The 22,960-nt window shown below is 31.6% G+C and overlaps 3 protein-coding genes across 5 annotated transcripts; 1 reads left to right on the top strand and 2 right to left on the bottom strand.

The window, feature by feature from the left end:
• Window positions 1-3,402: 3,402 nt before the first annotated feature.
• Window positions 3,403-6,692, bottom strand: LOC108728260 (uncharacterized). Its single transcript, XM_018456738.1, has 5 exons — window positions 6,441-6,692; window positions 5,723-5,887; window positions 4,289-4,474; window positions 3,898-4,191; window positions 3,403-3,566 (listed from the first exon to the last, which is right to left on the bottom strand). The coding sequence occupies exons 1-5, from the start codon at window positions 6,505-6,507 to the stop codon at window positions 3,466-3,468; spliced, it is 813 nt and encodes a 270-aa protein (XP_018312240.1). The 5' UTR covers window positions 6,508-6,692; the 3' UTR covers window positions 3,403-3,465.
• Window positions 6,693-12,342: 5,650 nt separating this feature from the next.
• On the top strand, window positions 12,343-17,454 carry LOC108728263 (probable ATP-dependent RNA helicase DDX43). Of its 3 annotated transcripts, XM_018456743.1 has the most exons (12): window positions 12,343-12,850; window positions 13,673-14,021; window positions 14,132-14,240; window positions 14,271-14,404; window positions 14,483-14,701; window positions 14,778-14,904; window positions 15,609-15,774; window positions 15,847-16,089; window positions 16,376-16,523; window positions 16,608-16,849; window positions 16,917-17,079; window positions 17,158-17,454. In XM_018456743.1, the coding sequence occupies exons 2-12, from the start codon at window positions 13,713-13,715 to the stop codon at window positions 17,278-17,280; spliced, it is 1,983 nt and encodes a 660-aa protein (XP_018312245.1). In that variant the 5' UTR covers window positions 12,343-12,850; window positions 13,673-13,712; the 3' UTR covers window positions 17,281-17,454. The 3 variants fall into 3 exon arrangements, with proteins under 3 accessions (XP_018312245.1, XP_018312243.1, XP_018312244.1); XM_018456741.1 differs by having other exon boundaries at window positions 14,132-14,404; XM_018456742.1 differs by having other exon boundaries at window positions 12,348-12,429; window positions 14,132-14,404.
• Window positions 17,455-18,186: 732 nt separating this feature from the next.
• On the bottom strand, window positions 18,187-22,479 carry eco (Establishment of cohesion). Its single transcript, XM_018456740.1, has 6 exons — window positions 22,258-22,479; window positions 19,758-21,558; window positions 19,251-19,476; window positions 18,990-19,163; window positions 18,528-18,733; window positions 18,187-18,443 (listed from the first exon to the last, which is right to left on the bottom strand). The coding sequence occupies exons 2-6, from the start codon at window positions 21,527-21,529 to the stop codon at window positions 18,320-18,322; spliced, it is 2,502 nt and encodes an 833-aa protein (XP_018312242.1). The 5' UTR covers window positions 21,530-21,558; window positions 22,258-22,479; the 3' UTR covers window positions 18,187-18,319.
• Window positions 22,480-22,960: the final 481 nt, after the last annotated feature.

Raw genomic sequence — 22,960 nt, 5'->3', positions numbered from 1 at the left:
AATGTAGATGATCGATAATTAGAACACAATTTTTACCGCACGTCAGATGGATGAGAGAAATTTATAAAGCTCAGAAAGAAGTTTAATAAGTCCAAGTATGCTGCAACGCAATGCATTTATGGATGTGACGGCAAAGCCATCGATGACCGGTAATGAATGTCAATCAAGTAATTACAACTTATGTCATATTATGCAAGCCAATGCATATCTTTATGAAACTTTCTTCAACTTTTGGAATTTTTATTTTGGATCGTTATTATCAGTCTATATGTTAATAAACAATTTTTTAATTTAACAAGTCCATGTTAACTCCATTATAAATAAAAAAAAATCAATAATATTGATACGTTGAAATATGTAATATAGAATTATAATGTATAGAAAGTATCTCATTATTATTTTTTATCTATTACTATCATTTTTATTATTTTTCTAAAAAAAATTATTTAGTATATTTAGAAAAATAAGATATCTGTATACTTCTGGACAGTAAAAGTTTAAATAACTAAATAAGATACATTTTTACGGATATCATCTACTTATATATGAGTCGGAAAAATTAAGTATGTTGGAGTGGAAGCTTTAAAATTAAAACTTATTTATATAAAATTTATTTTATATAACATAGTAGAAGTCATTAGTTAATTTAATTCCAGAATATTATCGCATATTTCTTTCTAACAAAATATAAATATCTTACTTTTTGTTATTTAATTGATTTATTTCTCTCAAAATGTAATTTGACTTTAATATTAGTTATTTTGTATATTTGTAGCATATAACATCTTATTCTAATGTCCCAATCAGCACACAATATATTTAAAAAACATTTTTTTAACATTTATTTAATATTTTTACATTAAATAAATATTTGAAAAATATTTTCTTTTATATTTTTTAAATATTGTGTGCTAATTGGGGTGTTTTTAATAAGTAATCGGTAAGGTATATAATTCTTGTCTCATTTGTTGTTTGCTGTTAAACAAATTAGTTTTACAAAATTAATTCCGAAAATTATGTCCAAAATATCGTGAATTACAATAGCATTGAACGATTAAAAAACTATTTTTTGCACAAATTGTAAGAACCCATTGTTTCTGAAAGATCAACGTGAAATTCTGTGATATCACTTTGTCTCATTGCTAGTTCGGTTGATCCGATTATCCCGCAAACATAAAAGAGGCTGTAGATACCGTAATTATTAATTTCACTTAGCTTCTCTTTGAAATATCTTTATAATTAACGTACTTTATAATTAACGTACTTTATTGCAAAAAGTACTGTGAGATATTATATGATATTGTGTATTAAAAACAGCGCAAGCAGTAATGCAAAATTTATAAATTCTCTCTCTCTCTCTCTCTCTCTTTACAAAATCTTTATAAAATTAAATATAAAGAAAATAGAATTTTTAAAAAATTTCAATAATATTTACGTACGTATTCAATTATATTTAAGTATATAAGTAAATAAATAAAATGTATGCACATTTAACTAAATATTTACTGAAAAAAAGAATTAAAGTATAATACTAATGGGATTTGTAACTAAAAGTGAAAATATTCATTTTTTCTTGTATTTTAGAAGAGAAGTATCACGTTAGATTTGCGAATTTAACATATTTTCAATTTTGGTTTTTAAATGTAAAAAATACGAAACTCTTTTATTTTTATAAGGAACTGTAGAACTATAAAAAGTGTTACCATAGAACTGTCATTATTTTTTAAATATTTATTAATAGAACGTCGTGCTAACTTCACAGATCTCCTTTTTGAGTATTCGTGAAGTTAGCACATTCTATTAATTAATATGAAAAAAAATGATAGTTCCAAAAGCATTTTTCTCTGAGTGTCGTGCTGTCTTTTATACAAGGTGTACAAAATAAACCAGCATTTATATTATAAATACTATACACCATATACTGAATAAAAAATCTTTGATGAACATAGGTAGAAAGCTCAACTATTTCTGAGTTATAAACAATTTTAATTATATGTTAGTATCATAACTGACTTATTGGCATTTACGTGTCACATGCTACGTGAAGATTCACCATAAAGTTACCAACGGCATTTTAAATGTTCTCATTCAACTTTCATACACACTTTATAATGAAAAATTTCACTGGGAATCAATAAGTTGACATCAACTAGACATTATATTGAATGGGCATTATGGGAGATCACCTCACTTGAACTTGTAATTCTCCCAAATAGACTATTCAGTACTACTTATATCAATTTCTCTCTTTTCACGTCTATGTAACACGCAGAAAAAGAAGTCAGTTTTTATATAACACTAATATATAAAATTATTTATATCTCAGAAATTATTTTTACTCAGTAATGTATTATTCATTATATAAACGTTAAACGTTTTTTTTAACATCTTGTATAAAAATTAAGGATATTCTATAAATATGTAATAAAAAAAGATTATATATTACCTGCGAAAAAAAGTAGCATCCAAGGGTGATTCATTTTTTATAAAGTATTGGCGATTAAGAGCGGGATGATAAATTCGGCACGATGATAAGCCTGATGACTTCAGTTGCAGATGCGAATGCTGTATTATAAACAATGAAAATATGTTAGTAATAATAAATGCAAAAAGTTTTAAATATATTACATAACTGTTAATAAATTAAAATCTCACTGAAATATAACATACATTTTGAATTGATATTGTCGCTCTAAGATATTACGGATAATATACACATATTTCATTTTAATTACAACCTTTCTAATTGTAATTAAAATATTAGCACGTTTTTAACAAGATGAATTTATATCGTATAAAACTATCAGTAGGTACACGATTTAAAAAATTGTTAACAAATTTTCGATCTACAATATACAAGAGTATCACATATTATCAAATTAGAAGTAGTGTTATAAACAAGAAAATAAAAAATAATATATTTTGATAATTATAAGATAATTACATTCGAATTTAATATCCCATGACAATTTAAGATACTATTACAAACCAGTACGAATTATTGAGGGATAGATTTGCAGCGGATGGTTACTTACCCTTTACAGGTGAGAGCCGGGAAGCGAATGATAATCTTGAGGGATACAGCTACTTCTAGATATCATCCCCACTATCCAAGATTATCTCTCCCACCCCCAACGCATTCACCCACTTTGTCATTTCGATATAGCTATGACTGCTATACGTAAAAGGTTAAATAACGAATATTAAAAATCATTGAAGAATCAACGGACAATCGAATTCGAGAGATACATATATTAATATTTATATGTGCTTTGGGAAAATGTAAAAGTAGGTTCAATAGATGATCAATTTAAGATAAAGTGTTTTTATTTCTTTTTTTTTCCTTTAAAACTAGATGAATTGATGGCTCGAGGTCTAAAATTAAATTACATTAAATATCTATTTAATAAATAAATATTTATTTCCCTGGAGTACAATTTGTGATTAAATCAGTCTATTTTGATCCTACCATATTAATTTAAGAATGGCAATACAAAGGATATCGACAAGCAACATCGCGTAGTGCCTCCCTTGTGAAACATTTGTGCGATAGGGTAGTAATTGCGCTGAAACATAAGGAAGGAATATACATTTAATAAACATCTCATCTACTTGATAAATTAAAAAAAAAGGCTTGCTTGAAAGTTCGAGAGTTTAGGCATGTTTAAACTGTCTTTTCCGACTCTCGGCAAGATTACCGTAAATTTTGTTAAGTCTACATTAATATTTACAGTTTGTTATTTAGAAAAGTATTCTGCTGGTAAGATCTAACAAAGCAGGTTTCTTTATATATTATTTCTCTTCACTCTTTAGAAAATAATTTGAGTTAACAGTTAAATAACGATAAGAACACTTTGAGTTAAGGTGCATTGTCTATCACATTGGAACGATTCGAACTGGGATAGTAGACGATCCGTTCTCGACGCTTATATTCTGTTTCGGGGATTGACATTTCGCACTCGATGATAGCAGGATCCAACGTATTCTCGATGATGACGTCCAGCGATGTTCGAGGGTTACCTTTGTACCAGTCCGTTAAGGGTCCCCGATCGCTTTCACAACTGTTGCTCTCGATCCCGTCGACGTAAAGCTTCAGAGACGGCCGTGGTAGCGCACCCATGACCACACATGTTAAATTCACGTGAGTCTTATTAAAGGGATAAGTGCGCACCGTCATGTTGCTTTCCGGCACTTAAAAACAAAAAAAGGCGATCAATCAGTTAAACAGTGTGAACGATCAATTAAAAAGATTTGCTGAATTTCAAATTAAATTCTCTCGCAAACTTGCCATAAACAATCATCTTTGTCGAATTGCTCGCTTCATCCTGGAATGTGCTAATCGTACACGTGTATTCCCCTGTCATGTTTATCGTAACATTCTTCAATCTTATTACCGAACTCGAATATGGATTCTTCAGGTTTTCAGCCGGATATTCCGCAATTCCTTCGATGATTCCATTATCTCGTGGCGGTACTGGTGGCATAAATACATTCTATCAGCATATAATATTTAAAAAATACATTTTTAATATTTATTTAGCGTAAAAATATTAAATAAATGTTTGAAATGTTTAATATTAAACAAAGTATCTTAATGGGATAATACTTTTGGGGAAGAGAGCTTTACCAAGTCGGATTTATCTATAATCACTATTTGTTTACAGCCAAATTTTGAAAATAATAAATTTACCAGTTTTTTTTCAAAATTTGGAAGATACTAATATAAAAGTAAATTGATCCCTTCCTCATTATATTTCGTATTTGTGATAAAATGTCGAAATTAATTATTTAAATTATTATAAAATTAATTATTTTAATATTCGTGAAACATCATCAAGTTTCTTGTAAAAATTTGTCAGTACAGTCTTGTCGAGATAAAATCCTTGTAATATCATTAACTATAGAATCATAAACTATCGTAAACTTGACGACGCGCGTTTATGATTCTAGAATTAAATATGTAAGTATAAACAAATTTTAATTAATAGCTATAAATTCAGTCTCGAGTACTCACACGCAACTTGAAAGAAGCTGTCTCTCAAAAAACCCAAAGTTTAGTACAAATTATATAAAATCGCTTAGTTAAAAATCAACGTATCTTTTACGCACAGAGAGAAAAATGTTTGGTATTTGTAACTATAATTATATATTACTATAATTATGATTATTACTGCTATAATAATAATAACAGTAACTATATATATAGTTCCAGCAACAAATGTATATAATTGGCAACCTAAAATGACTATAATTATAGTTGTTATAACCATAAAATAGTTGAAATTACCATAAAAATGGTTCAAGTGATTATGATTTTTGCCAATTATATACATTTGTTGCTGGAACTATATATATAGTTACTGTTATTATTATTATAGCAGTAATAATCATAATTATAGTAATATATAATTATAGTTACAAATACCAAACATTTTTCTCTCTGTGCGCCTTCTAACGCAAGCGAGTAAACGTATGTATTTTATTTCGCTGCTTGCATTTTTTTTTCTCGTTAAGGTCGCATATACTATAATAACTTCGAGCTGCGACATTTCAGTTTCCACGGGTATCCTTCGTTTCAATACGCTTCGCGATGTCTCGCGACAGTTTCTACGTATAACGCAGCCGCGCCGATAGGTAAATTTAATAATAGCGCGCAGATACCGCGGAGCCAACGTGTAAGTTATAACGGGATCGCGTGGGTGCAAGCAGGACTGCAAATTACTTGGCGGAATCCACTGATAGATTTGATACGCTTCGTGAAACCATTTGATTACAAGTCCGTTTTCGTTTTTATCAATCTGGTAGGCACAGGTCAAGTCCACCGGTCCGGTGCCGTTGCGCACAGCCGTCGGCACGTCCAAAGATTTGATCGCAGAACCACGAGCCCCTGCGAAACATTTTTCGACAATTCAATTATACGGATATACAATTTCAAGTCGGGGTATTCGTTAACGATAAATCCAACAATCGTCGAGAATTGAAAACCAATTAAAAATCATCATTCAACCGTCGTTCACACAGAAACGGGAAATTTCTAGATTAATATTAGCTCGTCGCACGTACAACTTTACCCGAACTATTCTTAGAATTACAACTTCTTGAATCATACTGCGACATTACGACGCGAAATAATATGCGCGTTTAGAGACGTTTGCCAAAAATCAGAAAGAAATTATAAATAAGTACTGATCGGGAGAGAATGGATAGATTATAAGTTAACAGAAGTCGGATAAGAGTTAACGGGAAATTATTTTAGGGATTAGAAAGTCTACGTTGCGCCTCCCCGAAGAATATCACTCTACCGTAATTCCCGTAGTCATTCCCGTATCGCAATCTCCACGACCGAGTACTTTCAAATTCAGATAGGAGTTAGCACAACACTGACACACGTTCGAACGGGAGCGACGATTCCCGCGGATCGTCGCGGATCGGTTACTCACCCGAATAATACTCGAATATTAGGAGAACGATTATCGAGGGCGAGACCGTGCGTGATATCGACGGCATTCTTTCCAAGGTCCCTTTTCACACTGGTGCACAATTAAATACGGCTCGTCTAACTCATGTTACACCATAGCCGATACGATTCTGCGCAGCGTTAGGTATCGCCAGCCTCGTGTGTCCTACACACGTTCCGCAGACTGGCCAACGCTGGCCAACGCTGGGGTGCGTTCAGGAATTACGCCTAGGTAACTCCGGGCTATAGCTTGCGTTACGTATACTGTAGTAAACGTACACATCGGAGTTATCTAAGCGTAATTCCGGAACCCCTGCGTCTTGCCGTCCCGCGGAAATGAACGAAGAATCCGAAACGGAAGGAACTGATCCCTTGAATCGGGAAGAGATTACTTCAGAACTTTCTTTTGAAAGTGAGTGTACAGGAGGCTCTCAGGAGTGGTAGACACTGATCGACTCTGAAATAAAAAGCGGAGAGAATTAATGAAATTACAAAGTAGTCATAATTGCTGTAATAGCATTACAATCAAGATATTGCAATAAGTAGTTAGTCTGGCTTCTGGAAGACTTATATATGTAATCTCCGTCAACTATCGATGAGTTATAAAGCTTCTTATTTTTAATTATATTCGAAGGAACGTTCTGCACACGTAATATATATATGTAATTATTAAAATATAGACAAATTAATAACAAAATATAATTTTCTTTTCCAAAAACTTCTAAATTTTAACTTTGCTTTTTTTAGTAAATATATTATTAATATATCTTATTAATGTATTTAAATATATAAGAAATATTTTTATAATGTTTATAATGATTTAAACAAGAAACTCTTCAAGAAACAGTTTTAATACTATATCAATTATTGATCATGCAATAAATCATCTTTTACATTTTAACTTTATTTGAGACAATAATTCTTATATCAAAACTTAAAATAAAAGAAGAAAACCATTTTTAATCAAATTTCCCTACTTCGATTGATGAGACATATGCTATTAATTGCAATAATCAATAATACGGACAAGCCGAATCGGCACACAGTCTATTAATTAAGAACTGATATAATTATATATATGCATATTCACTTATGAATTATTACTAATTGTAAAACCAAAAAATGACTTTCATCTCTTATTTGTGTTTATAAAATAAACGTTTCTATATTTCATTTAATATTTTTTAAAATAAAATTTTATTTATATATATAATTTTTGTAAAATATATTTAAAAAGAAACCGACAATACAAACGTACTATAAAACATATTAAAATATCCAAATGCATCAAAATATGTACTCGAAATTTAAACAGATTTTTTATTATAACGCTTAATGACAAAAACAAAAGATTTAAATATAATAATTAATAGATTATGAAAATAAGATGATAAGCAAAGTATATGAAAGTTTTCGATGTTACAATTTTACATATTTTGTAATTATAATAAAGCAACGATTTAGTTTTCGATCATGCAACATGGATCAACAATCGTAAATCGCCGTTTGCAGAGATCAAAAATATTAAACTATCGCATGTACCCGGTAAAAAATTTTTTATGCATGAATATGTATAAATGTGTCTAAACATACACAAACACGTATAAATATTCATAAACATGTATAATTATATATGAAATATGTCCATACATATTCATACATCCCTTTTTCTTTTGTAAAATTACTTTTCAGTGTAATAAAAATAGTGATAGTAATGTGAAAACATCAAAAATAATTAAAGGGATAATTTTTGTATTGTTCGTTTTAGAAAAAAAACAAGTTTGTGTGGAAAAATGAAAAAGAATTGCTCATACATAAATATACGTAATGTTATATATAATTATACATAAATAACTTTTTACATTTCTTCAAACTTGATTTTTTCTAAAATAAATAGTGTGAAAATTACTCTTTTAATTATTTTTTATGTTTTATTCACATTGCTATTATTATTTCTATTACACTAAAATGTAATTTTACAAGAGAAAAAAGGATGTATGGACATATTTCATATAAAATTATGTATGTTTATGAATATTTATACATGCTTATGTATGTTTATACATAATTATACATATGATAAATTTTTTACCGGGCAATTAATCAAAAGAATCAAGAGTAAATTTGTAAACAATCAACGAAAGGAAAAGTACCACATTATTATATCCGAGTTATTTATCTGAGAACGTAAGCAAGACATACATATAAAAAAATTAATTAATATTTAGAAGGAGATACATCCGAAGCAGAATTAAAGCGCGCCTAACTTCAAGCCGCAGCACGACGTGCATCAACGGGAATACTAACGAATGTGTTTTACCGCGAAACTTCGCAGAACGCGGTGAAACAGTTAATCGAATGAAAAGTGCATCTTCCCGTAACCTGCGAAAGGGTTGAGCGAGTAAACTTGATCGAACAGGGACGGCGTTAATTAATCCATATCATCGATCGATTGCAAAGACATGTCTTTGATCGATTGAAGGTGCCATATTTTTTTGCAGAAAGCATAGACCTGCTTATATAGATAGATATTGCACATTTCCGTTGAAAATGTTGGAAGACAACCGTAATAAATAATGCCCATTTCTACCAATGCAGATTAACTTTAATCTCGGTTTAATTCACTCTTTATCTCTTTTAATAAGTAAAAAAGGATAAAACATCAATTAAATCGAGATTAATAACAACGTGATTGTAGTAGATTTGAATCGATCCGTAATTGATTAATTACGTCACATACTTCGATTGGATGAATTCACTTCCTGATTAATTAATCTCGGATCAATTCAAATTCACACTGTAATGTAGAAACGCTAAAATTAATTTAAATTGAAAGAAATAAGACGTTAACATTTTTTAATTGATCATGTATTCCAGCTAACTAAGAAATTTATATATGTTTCATTATTATTTAATTTACAGATTTATACTTATTATAGAAAAAATTATATTTATGCATATAAATTATTCAATAAAATTACTTTTTGCATTAATAAACCTTCATATTTTCCCGAATGATACTCAACTGTTTGCTAATTGACCAATTCAATGCATGGTTGCCTGCAGCGGAATGTTTATATTTTGCAACGTTGAAAGTTTTCTTCACGCTGATTGGATTATACTGTTAGATCTGAAAATATAATCCAATCAGCTGGGTGAAAAAACTTCCAACATAAACATTTTACTGAACGCGGCCAATAAACACCGATCGCAATGCGATAAAATGAGACGTTGCTTCTCTATCTAATGCATTATTCTAAGAAAAAAATGCTGTCGATTCAATTAAAGTCTATATTACGGGCTGTCACTAGCATAAGTGATTAATTTATGTATATTTTTATTGACATAAAGACATAAATTATTATTTCAATAATCAAGGCCTTTATGTCAATAAAAACCCTATAAGCGCATATTATTTAATATTAAATAATGTTACTGTAATATCGTATAAACATTAGAAAGTATTACAACAGCATTTACTTTAATTTGTAAAACTGTTACATCTGTTCAGTATAAGTATACGTTTAAAAACTAAAAATGATTTTTGCTCTCAGTTGTAGAACTGGATATATTAATACTCCTGTAATATTAAAAAAATGTTTATGATATTTTCGAAATATTATAATAACATTATTTTAATTTTTTAATAATATTCATGTAACATTCTAGGAACATTTTGCGCTTATAGGGAATATATATGAATTAATTACTTATGTTAGTGACAGCTCGTAATATAGATTTTAATTGAATCAACAGCATTTTTTTCTCTGTGTAGGTTTGTTCGCGTCGCTCCAACATGTTCCAATATAAGTTCTACAATAGCTCTTACTCACTCCAACGCTTGATAGAGTGAGTAGGAACTATGATAGGAGCATATTGAAGCACGTTGGAACTTGCGACGAGAATAAACCTATTAGGTCTGTTCGCGTTGCATGAAATCCCCAAATATTTTTGCACTTAAAATGAGATAAATATATATTTGGCCTTGAAAAGAGAGAAAACGAAGATGCCGAGTGCCAAAAGTGCAAGCAACGCGAACAGACCTATTGTTTAAAGAAGTGTATTATTTAGCGCATACTGTTAGAAATGTTTGTGAACTTACAATAAAAATTTACAATAAATTTACCCAAGCAGAACAACAAGTCATTATAATATCAAAATAATGTCAAAATGACTCCAAAATGATCATTAAAAATTATTTTTCAATCATTTCCGATTCATTTTAATGTCATTTTGATGTTATCGTGACTTGTTGTTCTGTTTGGGTACAAACCATATGTAACGTTTTGTTGTAATTTCACAATATTTGTAAATTTACAATAGAAATTTTTGTGAATTTACATAACTAGTGCGTGCCGTGTTTGCGCATTTGAGATTTGCATATATTGTAATACTTGCAATACTTTACCACAAAATGTTATTGTAATTTCACAATACAACTGTTTAAATTTACAGTTTGTTGGATATATAAAAACTTCCAATACTTTTGGAAGTTTACAACAGAAATTTCTTACAGTGCACGTGCTGTTTAGAGTTCCTCTTATTAGAAGACCTCTAGTGCTGTTGGTGTAAAAGCCAGAGAGTAGGGAAATCTCTATAAATATTAGAAAGGCTAGAAATTCAAAGATTCTATAATAGCGTTTTCGAATGGGAATTGGAACACTTCTCAGAAAATCTACATCTTTAATCAGAAAATTTACATCTTTTCTCAAAATTTTCTATATAAGTTAATTATGAAATATCGTAAGATTTCTAAGATTTTAAGTATAATTTCTGATGAAATGTTATAAAATCTAACAAATTAAAAAATATTTTTTTTAAATTATGGGATGAGAAATCTCAGAATATTTCAGAATTCACATGTATGAAAAATTTTGAGAGAAGATGTAAACTTTTCGAATATTTTTGAGTATTTTTGAAAAATGTTCCAATTCGTATAAAATTCGTAAAAATTCGTAAAAATTATGAGAAAAATTTTCACCAGGGTAAGAACTCCAGTGCTGTTGGCGTAAAAGCGAGAGAGTACAGATATTGGAAAAGCTAGAAATTCAAAGATTTTAATAGCGTTTTTGAGTGGGAATTGGAACACTTCTCAGAAAATCTACATCTTTTCTCAGAATTTTCTATATAAGTTAATTATGAAATATCGTAAGATTTCTAAGATTTTAAGTATAATTTCTGATGAAATGTTATAAAATCTAAAAAATTAAAAAATATTTTTTTTAAATTATGGGGGATAAGAAATCTCAGAATATTTCAGAATTCACATGTATGAAAAATTTTGAGAGATGTAAACTTTTCGAATATTTTTGAGTATTTCTGAAAAATGTTCCAATTCGTATAAAAATTATGAGAAAAATTTTCACCAGGGTAAGAACTCCAGTGCTGTTGGCGTAAAAGCGAGAGAGTACAGATATTGGAAAAGCTAGAAATTTTCAAAGATTCTAATAGCGTTTTCGAGTGGTGGTTCGGTTAACCAATGTTTGACCCGAAAGTATCATAATCTCCAATCAGAAATCAAAATAATCCGACTCAGATTAGTTTCAAACCCACTCCAACTCCACTCGAAAACGCTATAAGATCGGAGAAAGTCGACCGTAATTAATTTATCGCGAATGGAACGCGTTCAGATCAATACTAATTGAGCAATTAACCAGCAGCAGACACGATATAACTTCTAAAGGTTAAATTTCATATTCTGTACTCCGTAACTTATTTTTCAAAACACGCACACATTAAATATTACGTGCGAAAAAAAAACTCTTGAACATTACGTTGCAGACAGCTAGAAGAAACAACTAATTGCCACCGTTTCTCCTGTCTATTTACGATTATATAATTATGATTTTCATACAGGTTCTATTCTGTGAGTTAATTGACCGTTGTGGCTTGTGGGGATCATTTCAAGTCCTCCGGGTCATCCCTAGGCTCTCCAATGTTGCCGGGAAAAGTTACGAGCGTCGATCACGTGGGTTTGTTGTGGTTTGTTTGGTCCAGTCATTCGGTGTAAGATAGTTGATGGTCTATCCGGTGTATCTTGGTGTATCGAGTGTATCTACAAATGGTCAGGCACTATAGTTCTCATTCAACTCGTTCGAGATCATAGCGCAGTGCGGCTATATATTGAAACGGATACCGGCAACATCGAGAGGCGTCGTTTTTCCTTGCCGTTCCTTGCGTACTTTCGGCGTCAATCGAATAAGTTAGGCATCATACACATAACACAGAGAACGTGTCCCATCGTCCGGCGTTGTTTGTTTATTCTCTCCTCTGTGAATAGGTTTTTTTACGTTCGTCCTTGTCGCAGCATGCGAGATTAACGTAGTGTAATGCTGTCTCAGCTAATCTTGTAACACGATATTCACGTATCAGGAATCTAACCACAAAGTACTGGTGAGTTACATGGAACGTTGGGAATAGACGATTTAAGGACGGTTCAAAAAGCTTCTGAAGCTTATCAAGGCATCCATTTCCTCCCTGCAGCGATATTGAATCGTAAAACGCTTTTTCCTGGCAGTGTATGTTGAAATAAATCAATTTTCATCGTCATGTACTTCGTATTATGAGGTTTTTTATTTCTGCATTTTTTGAATAGGTATACATTAAATACATGCAATAAGTTAAAATGAAATAAATGTACGTTTTAGGCCTGTTCTTTTTAGCTAAACTTTTGCACCAGTTTATCTTTCTTCCTCTTCTTTCCTTCCGGAGAGAAGAGGAAGAAAGATGAACTGGTGCAAAAGTTCAGTTAAAAAGAACAGGCCTTTTATTTCAATTTATTGCACCCTGTGCATTGGTTCAGAGAATGCAGGAACAGAAAACAGACATTTTGGATTGAATCAGATTGAATAAATGTACAGAGTCGAATTCATTTTAATTTGTTAATTAATGAATATCTGCGAATCTTGAGTAATTATTATAAATGTAGAATATTTATAAATATATCGAATTGTACATACGTTTTATTCATTTCTTATCTCTACTGTCTAATAGGAATGATAGCATGTGAAAAAATTAATTTATTTAGGCATACTGTATTAAGCATAATGTTGCATTTAATATGATTGCAATAAGACAATTTTAATAGTTTTGGAACAATTTATCTACATTTTATCAATACAATACAAAGTATCATTTATGCTCCTTTTTGAACACTTTTATACATATGAAAAAAAGAAAAGCTTTACTTCATAAGTCATATGGGATATATTTCAGGTATTAATTTTGAATAGAAGAATTTCTATTACTTTTGATAATGGGTGACAGTTGGGAAAATGATGATAGAACATCATCAAGGAGATATGATCGAGGTTATGATCAAAGGAGAGGAAATAAAAGCGAAAGAGACAGTCAATTTTATAGACGCTCCAACAGATCATTTGGAGATAACAATGACTCAAGTAGACCGAATTACAATAATGATTTATATAGAAGAAGTGATGAAAAGTCAGATAGTACAAACGGACTTGTTATGTACATTGATAGCAGTAACATTGGAAGACTCATCGGGAGGGGTGGTAGCAAGATTAAAGCTCTACAAGAAGATAGTGGTGCTAAAATTAATGTAAATAAAATATCCTAAACAATGTAATAAAATATGTATTGTAAAATTTAATCCATTATATTCAATTCTATATTTAATATATATAACAGATTTTCTTTATCTTTACATAGATCGACAGACAACATAATGAAAATGGACAGAGTGCTGTGACACTAACTGGTACGGATAACGCGCAACAACGAGCTAAGAGTTTAATAAAGGAGTTATTAACTGAAAGGGGTGTAAATGAAAGAGGTGTAACTGAAAGAGGTGTAACTGAAAGAAGTGTAACTGAAAGAAGTAATACATACGAAAATGAATCTGTGCAAAAAACATCTCAGCCTGAGGAAAAGGAAGAAATTGATTGGGCTAATTTTGATTGGGGCAAGGCTAATGAAGAATATGTATGTTTCACACGATAATAAAAGATAAATTACAATATAAGTGAGTACACAAATATAACAATAGTTTTTTTTTTACAGGAGAAGCGTCAGAAGCAGAGATGGGCGGCTTTGCCTCCTATTATAAAAAATTTTTACAAAGAAGATCCGGCCATTGCTAATATGCCACAGTCAGTGGTAGCTCATTTCAGGAAGAATAACAATAACATAGAAGTTAGACATGTTTTTGAGAACGAAGGAGGTTCCGATGAAAACATGAAAATACCAAATCCTGTGCAAACTTTTGAACAAGCTTTCCATGTAATAAAGCAGTTGAATTCATAAGTTCATTTATTATTTTAACACATACTGACATGTTATTTCATTTATTTTGCAGGCGTTTCCAGATATCCTTAGGGAAATACGAAAACAAAACTTTGAAAAACCAAGTCCTATACAATGTCAGGCGTGGCCTATTCTACTGAGAGGTCAGGATCTAATTGGGATAGCGCAAACTGGAACAGGTTTGAGTGTTTTTATTAAGACTTAAGAAATCAGTATATGAATACATCAAGTGCGATAGAGAATGCCATCACGGTCAAAGTTAGATATTTCGAATAATATATATATTCTTTATTAAATAAATTTATTTCAAATATGATTGCGCGCCGATAACTTTCGGACTTTCAACACAATCAGTCTGAAAACGCTAATAATCCCCCCTAAATTAGAATTGTTCGAGGCGTTGAGTGGCTTGCCGCTCGGTGCGATTGATTCGCGATCTGTAGATCCGGGTTCAATCCCACTTGCGCTTACATACGCGATTTTTCGCATTTTATAAGGAGCCGGAAATAGCTCCATCTGGTGATTAACCACGCTTAGCGTCTTTGAGTCAGCACTGGCCAGCACCATCTTCGACGCCAATTAGCACTTAAATTTATATCCTCGAAGAATGTTGATAAAACATATAGATTGTGTATTACGATTAAAAATCAAATCAATTCATTCGAATATTTATATTAAAACAATTAATTGTTTGCAACACAAATTTTATATATATATATATATAGAATAAAATATTTGATTTATAATATTTTATAAGAAATAAAAAAATATATTTTGCATATTATGAAGATATATATATTACACTTTGAGAAACCTAGAATCGATTGTTTTTATTTTGCGATCTATTATATGCGTCTGCATAAGAGAATAATTACGATTTCAGGAAAAACTCTTGCCTTTTTACTGCCTGCTTTGATTCACATCGATGGGCAAGTAACTCCACGCAACGAGCGTCCTGGGCCAAATGTTCTTGTTATGGCTCCAACGAGAGAATTGGCATTGCAAATTGAAAAGGAAGTAGGAAAATACTCTTACCACGGTATTAAAGCGTAAGTTTATTTCAAATAATATGTACTTATATCTTTAACTTCATAATATGTTTTGATTGTAAAATATTTAAGGGTGTGCGTATACGGTGGTGGAAATCGCAAAGCACAAATAGACACTGTGACAAAAGGTGTGCAAATTGTAATTGCAACTCCCGGAAGATTAAACGATTTGGTTCAAGCAAATGTATTGGATGTGTCGGCTGTGACGTATCTTATACTCGATGAAGCAGATCGTATGTTGGACATGGGTTTTGAACCTCAAATTCGTAAGACTCTTCTGGGTGTACGACCAGATAGACAAACTGTTATGACAAGGTATATAAGTTACATTTTTTTAAAATTCTTACTATTTTTTAAAATGCGATTCTTTTAAGAAAAAAAGAAAAAAATTAATCATGATAATTTTTTATCCTTTTAGAATCTATATTTTCTTTATTTCTATTTGTAAAGTTTATTAGATATGTTACTTCTTTAAATAAATGATTTATATTACCTCTCTAGAATATATAATTTAGAATATAGTTTATCTAAAAATTCATGTATAATATCAATATATTATAATATTAATAAATATTACATAATATATAACACTCATCCTCAGCGCTACGTGGCCCCAGGGTGTACGACGCTTAGCCCAGTCATACATGAAAAATCCGATTCAAGTATTTGTTGGATCACTTGACTTAGCAGCTGTTCATTCTGTAACACAGAGGATTTACATGGCTAATGAAGACGAGAAAACAGATATGGTTAGTGATATCACATGTTTATACAAAATTGACTATAAATTATCTTGGAGATGTCATATTAGTTTAATATTATTATTAATGTAGATGCATCAGTTCTTCCAAGAAATGGGCCCTCACGATAAGGTCATAGTATTTTTCGGTAAGAAATCAAAAGTGGACGATATCTCTAGTGATCTGGCTTTAACGAATATCGATTGTCAGAGTATTCACGGCGATAGAGATCAAGCAGACAGGGAACAAGCGTTAGAAGATTTGAAGACTGGAGCTGTTCAGATCCTTCTCGCGACCGACGTGGCTAGTCGAGGAATCGATATTGAAGATATTACGTAAGTTTTACATATTAATACAATACATTATTCAAGATATATCAATATATTTTTATCTTCATTTTAGACACGTATTGAATTATGACTTCCCACGGGATATAGAGGAATACGTTCACCGAGTCGGTCGTACTGGACGCGCAGGTCGAACAGGTGAAAGTATCACTTTTATGACAAGACAAGACTGGCATCATGCTAAAGCACTCATTGATATCCTTGAAGAAGCTAATCAGGTTAATAGATATATAAGGAATATTTTAATTTTTAATTTTGTGTAAATAGAGTCTACCAATTTATACTTTTTATTTCAGGAAGTACCTGAGGAAGTATATAAAATGTCTGAAAGATATGATGTATGGAAAAAGAAAAAAGAACAAGAAGATTCATATGGAAGAGGCAACAGAGGCGGTAGACGCGGCTATCGTAGGATGTAAAATGATTAATTAATGATGCTAGGACTTAGATTACATTGTGTTTAGTATAATCAGTATCAGATTTAACATACACATTGTGATACTATTTTTAGTTCATATAATTTCGGAAAGACTAATTTCATAAAACGAAACAGTATTCCTTTTCTTTATTTTTTTGTTGATCATCAAGATTAACTATATGTAACTCAAGATCTACTATAATTCAAATGTTTTATTGAAATATTAATATTTAAAAAATGCTTGCAACAATTAGAATAAGGATAAAAAAATGCACTATAATTAGTGACATTTAACTACATTTTTTAGTTATTAATTGCGAAATATAATTTTGTACTACAAAATATTATTAAATGTGCTAATAATTAGCATATCTTTTGTTTTTCATCTAAGTTCTTTCTTTATATACTATATTTTATATTTGTTCAAAAGATTGTTTATAACATTTACGATATTTGAGTTTGGTTAATGAAAATATTTTTTTACTTAGCTATAATTTATATTTATTTTTTAATCCACAACACAGATTATTTTAAGTATAACACAAATAAATATATTATTCATATGTTACATAAAAAAATACAAAAATGAGTAGCAAGAATATATATATTTCATCAATTAGAGATGGCATCACCAAAAATGTGTTACAAGAACATAATAATTTTACTATATATATAACTTAACTTTTTCTAAAAGTAATTCTATATATTAGTATCCAATCAACTTTATATCTCAGATGTATATCTTCTGATATTTCAAATTTATTATAAAAAAAAGTATTGCGTTAGGTTCGAAATTATAGTAAAATACAGCAACACTTTAAATAAAAAAAAAACAAATTCATTAAAATTGATTCATAAAATTCAAGAAATTTTTGTTTCTTCGTATCAACATCTAAGTAAAGGTTTCACAAAAATACATAACTATTAAGATAAAATACGATAAAATAAGATGTATAATGTATTAAGTAGTTGTTTCGCTAACAATGCAAAAGACGCAACCATTTAGAAAGAACGAATGTTGGAGCTTAAGTATAGTGGATTCAGTTGTAAACCTTGAAATTTTTCGTTCTCGTATATTTCTCGGCGAAGATTTTGCCACTTGGAGTCGGTATTGAGAACGCTATGTCGTCCAACGACATCACGTAACCATAGAAGAATTTGGCTCTAAAACAAACGAAGAGAGATATTTTGAACAATGTAAGACTTTCTCAAAGAAAGTCGACATGTATGCGTTAATGTGCAGTTTACCTCAAAGTATCGACGAGTTTAGTGGCTATACTCTGTTTGCGATGACTCATCGCGGTCCAAACGACGTTTATGCCACATTTTGTAGGTGTACTCTCTGCGGTGCAACAGTTAAGTTCGATTAGTTCAGGAATCATGCGAAACGCCGTTTTGATATGTTCTGCCACCAATACTCCGAGAACGTTTTTTTCGCGTATATACAAGAAAATCTGCAAGAAATGCATTTTTATCAAATTATTTCTATATTAAATTCGATGATGTGCGATAAAAAAATGTGTTTGTAAAACATAAATGTTTGTACGGTAAAAATGATGGCTCGTATTCAGAACGCGCTTACAACGATGTTAGCTAACATATTATACTTTACGTCACGCATATTATAGAATTTCAGAGATAAAGACGCGCTTTTATCGATAAAAGCGCGTTCTGAATACGGGCCGATGAGTATAAGATGCATATACTTGCCTTCTTGTTCTGGTAATCCGAAATATTCATGTCCGCCAGTCCCAAATCCCTATCTACAACGACTAAAATCTCCAACACTTTCTTCCAATGTTGCTTGGGGTCATGTGGCTCGATTAAGATTATTCTGCTGGAGATAAAAGGATCCTCCAATATAACTCGCTCGTTCTTCCAACCCTGAAATATCATGTACAACAAAAATATTTAAATATAGTATCTACAGTGAAATATAGTATTCATTTTGCAGGTACAAATGTAACGTACATGGAATTTTAAAATCCGTGTGCTATTGTGATAATTCAAGTGAGCGTTTTCATCCTCAGGATCACCCACTTGGTACACAACGTTGCATTCTGGACATTGAATAGCGCCGAAACGTTTCTGACCAGCGTCTAGCTGATACTGATTTTCTGAACCACCACCTTTCGTGGATAGCTGCCATTGCATATTTCTTTTTGTTGCTTTTGTAGTATTGGCATTACTTGTCTCTCTAAAGCAGAAGTTAAAACATGTATCTCTTTCTCTCGTTAAAATAAATTTTAAGAATCTTTAAAAGTATCTTTGCACGACTTAAAATATTTTTTCAAAAAGACAATCGTATACTAAAAAATATAAATTATATAAACGAGATTAAAATATTGAGAAATTAATACATAATAACAGAATAATATAAAATTAATACGATAGAACAAAAAAGAACAAAATAATTTTGTGCAAGTCAAAATCTTATGGATAAATATAAGATTTAAGATTTATAACTCACAAACTTACTCAAAAATATTATCAGGTACAGAATATCCTTTATTAAATAACGGAAAATATTTTTTTTCGGTATCCTCTTCGATTTCTTTTTCAGTTTCTTTTTCATTATTATTATTCTTATTACTATTATTAGCGTTCTCAAGTGAAAGATTTCCGAAGTTATTCAAAGGAGCGGCGTCCGTAATGTTCATCGTCGAAGTCATGTTGCTAAGCTCGGTAGCTGGAGACATAATTGTGTCTTTTGACAACGTCGTCGTCGAATGTAACGGAGAAAACGCATTCGCTATATGGGTCAATGATGCCATCGTATCGTACTCGTCGTTCGCCCAGTCATCCTCTAGAATTTTCAAGAGATCATTAACTTTGTCCTGCTGCAATGTAGCCTCAACTTCCGGTTCGTCGACGGTCAGATCGGTGGCATCCAGAGAGACGTTCATAGCTTTTAGCTTTTGCTTATGTGGATTCGTGGATGGAGCGCGTTTTTGATTCTCTTTCAATTCAATTTTACCATCCGCGACCTTCAACTTAATCTTATCATTTACCGTTACCGTAGCTGCTTGATTTAATCTGATTGTCTTGTTGGTTTTAAAAAATCGCTTATTCTCGTCGATCATTGGCGACGGGGCCCTTTCCGCAATCGTGTTTGCTGCCATCGGTTGAGCTTCTTCCACAGGTGAACTCTTGCTCGAAGCTGTGAGAAGCTGAATAACATGCTGTCCCTCATTTTTCAATGCCTCTGTATTCACCTTAGGTTTCGGTTTCTTGATCCCATGACCGACACCAGCGTTTATCTTACCAAATTTCCGCTTCTTTGTCAATGAACGTCTACTGCTGTTTTGTGGAGGTAAACTTCGTCTCCTTTTAATGTCGCTGCTCTTGTAGCTGCTGAAAGGCCGCTCGGACTTCTTCACGTTGCCGCTGTAAAACGTTTTCGTACTTAATGAGAAATCCTTTAAGCTATCGTGTTCGTGTTTCCTCTCCTGAAACAGCGATGCTCTCGCTTTAGGCACGAAGCCGTCGTCTCCCTTAAACAGTTTCGTTGGTTTCGCTCCCGACTGCTCGCGCGCACGCCTCTTCAATGTGTTCTCCTTCTGCTCAGGCGAGAAACCCACGCTCGTTTCAATCGTACTGAAAGACTTTCGCCTGTGCAGTTTTGGCAACGGAACCGTCTTGCTTACAGAACTCAACGGCGTCATTTGCTTGCTCTCGAGAGTACTGCTCTTTCGAGGTGTTTCTGTGATACTTTGATTCTGTATCTCCGTGGCGAAGCTTCGCTGGGGTGTTTCTGGTACTACTTCGTTCATTTGTTCCGCGTTTGTCTTTGAGCGTTGCGGTGTCAATTGACCCATCAGTTCCCTTGGACTGGATGACAACGATCTCTGAAAGTGGCTAGCAGAGAACATTTTACATCTTGGTGAATTTCTAGCCTCCCTGGTGACCTTTTTAAGTGACCTAAAGGGTGACATGCGTTCCTCCATGTTGAATCTTAAACGATCCCAGGACACAGACGTATTGGAGACGATTGACTTTTCAGGTGTCGCAAGTGGAGAGACAAATTCTCTGCCTGAAGTACTCTGATCGCTGATACTTGGACTTCGATCAGTGAGAGCCAAAGGTGACATGGGCCCCAAATCTGATTCATCTCCCGAGGACTTGTCATCTCTGATATGCTCTGATTCCCGAGAAACGCTTTTTTTAGCAGACTTGTCACTGGACGGTGCAAAAAGACATTTCTGTGCTCGCCGTGGAGTATAAAGTAACTTTCCTGGACTGCTATCCATTGTCTAATAACTTTCTTAGAAGTTGCAATCTGAAATAAATATTTTAAGATCAGAATAACATCAAGATTCCTCAAGTAAATCTAAATTAAATTGACTGACAGCAGAAGATTAAAATCACAATTATTGATAAACTAGAAATATGCAGATGATGGAAGAATTAAAGAGAATTCACATTAAAATTTCATGACATGTATTTATTAATTTTCTATGCATAAGATTAACAAACATTGGTAAATTCGGTTACTTGCATTACATTGAATTAGCATACATTTAATCCTTACTATACACAATGATTTTTAGTCTTTTACTACATATATATATGATGGATCGTTAATTTTCTCTCATTAACTTTATAAATATACAAAAATTATTAAATGATTTTTACAAGATGGTCTTTCCAGTATTTTGAAGAAAAGAAATACAAACAGGATACAAATAATTTAATCTTATGTACTAAGACTTAAAAGGGTAGCTTTATAAAAAGTAAATGCAGTAGCATAATCAACTTTGACAACAAAATAATACATACATATTCCTTTAAATAACGTAATGATATCATTATCGAGTATTTAATTATTTGAAACATTAATATGCTTTTATCTTGATATAAACTTCGTTTTTAATATGAATTTAAAGTATTTAGTGCAAATGACCGAATTTGTTGTGACAGTTAATCGCATAATGTTCAAGAGGAAATTGGAAAAAGTATTTTTCATACAAACACTAACCTAAACAAACCGATGAATTCGGTAAAGCAATTCCGCCGGACACATCAAAGATCTTCGGTGACTGATAACAATACGACTTTCGGCGTGCGAATGATGTGCACTAATATCCTTCAGGAATATCAGAAATCAACGTATTTTTTACATAAGTTTATATCCAGGACGCATCAATAAAAGCGCGGGAACAGTCAAGAAAATTGAATGCAGTACACAAATATTTCTTGATGAAAGTGATGAAACTTCGCGTCAACGGCTGCGCAGCAAATTGTTTGCGCATGCGTTTCGATTTTCGCGCTAAACATTTTTGTATGGACAATTGTGATAGTGATAAACTTGAGATCAGTCATCCTAGCTTTTTTCATGAAAAATTTAAACCAGCCACCGACCAGGGGATCGAAATAATGTGAAAATTACAAAAGTGAGCAAATTCACTAGAATACTCATAATTTAATTGGTCAATAACTAGTGAATTTGCTCACTTTTGTAATTTTCACCTCATTTCGAGATACATAATCGACCCCCAGATACTATTAAAAACTACTGATCTTACAAAAATTTACGTAATTATAAAAATTTAAATAATTAAGGGTAAGAAACTGCAGATAATACAGTACTAATTTTATGATTTATTAGCAGGATTGGGTAAGTTAACTATTTTTTTTTTAACTAAGTTAAGATAAAGTTAACAGCCTTGAAAATTTAACTT

This window comes from Mycetomoellerius zeteki, unplaced genomic scaffold (assembly GCF_001594055.1).
Source record: "Mycetomoellerius zeteki isolate Tzet28-1 unplaced genomic scaffold, Tzet1.0 scaffold597, whole genome shotgun sequence".
NCBI classification, from domain to species: domain Eukaryota; kingdom Metazoa; phylum Arthropoda; class Insecta; order Hymenoptera; family Formicidae; genus Mycetomoellerius; species Mycetomoellerius zeteki.
Note: the sequence above shows the minus strand (reverse complement) of the source record. Positions and strands in the feature narration are given on the sequence as shown.

Coding starts and splice junctions, on each gene's coding strand:
- eco (XM_018456740.1), bottom strand. CDS start 21,529: ATGGATAGCAGTCCAGGAAAGTTACTTTATACTCCACGGCGAGCACAG. Junction 19,477..19,757: donor GTACCTGATAATATTTTTGA/GTAAGTTTGTGA, acceptor CTTCTGCTTTAG/AGAGACAAGTAATGCCAATA. Junction 19,164..19,250: donor CACGGATTTTAAAATTCCAT/GTACGTTACATT, acceptor ATGATATTTCAG/GGTTGGAAGAACGAGCGAGT.
- LOC108728263 (XM_018456741.1), top strand. CDS start 13,713: ATGGGTGACAGTTGGGAAAATGATGATAGAACATCATCAAGGAGATAT. Junction 14,022..14,131: donor ATAGTGGTGCTAAAATTAAT/GTAAATAAAATA, acceptor ATCTTTACATAG/ATCGACAGACAACATAATGA. Junction 14,405..14,482: donor GCAAGGCTAATGAAGAATAT/GTATGTTTCACA, acceptor TTTTTTTTACAG/GAGAAGCGTCAGAAGCAGAG.
- LOC108728260 (XM_018456738.1), bottom strand. CDS start 6,507: ATGCCGTCGATATCACGCACGGTCTCGCCCTCGATAATCGTTCTCCTA. Junction 5,888..6,440: donor AATATTCGAGTATTATTCGG/GTGAGTAACCGA, acceptor AATGTTTCGCAG/GGGCTCGTGGTTCTGCGATC. Junction 4,192..4,288: donor GACAAAGATGATTGTTTATG/GCAAGTTTGCGA, acceptor TTTGTTTTTAAG/TGCCGGAAAGCAACATGACG.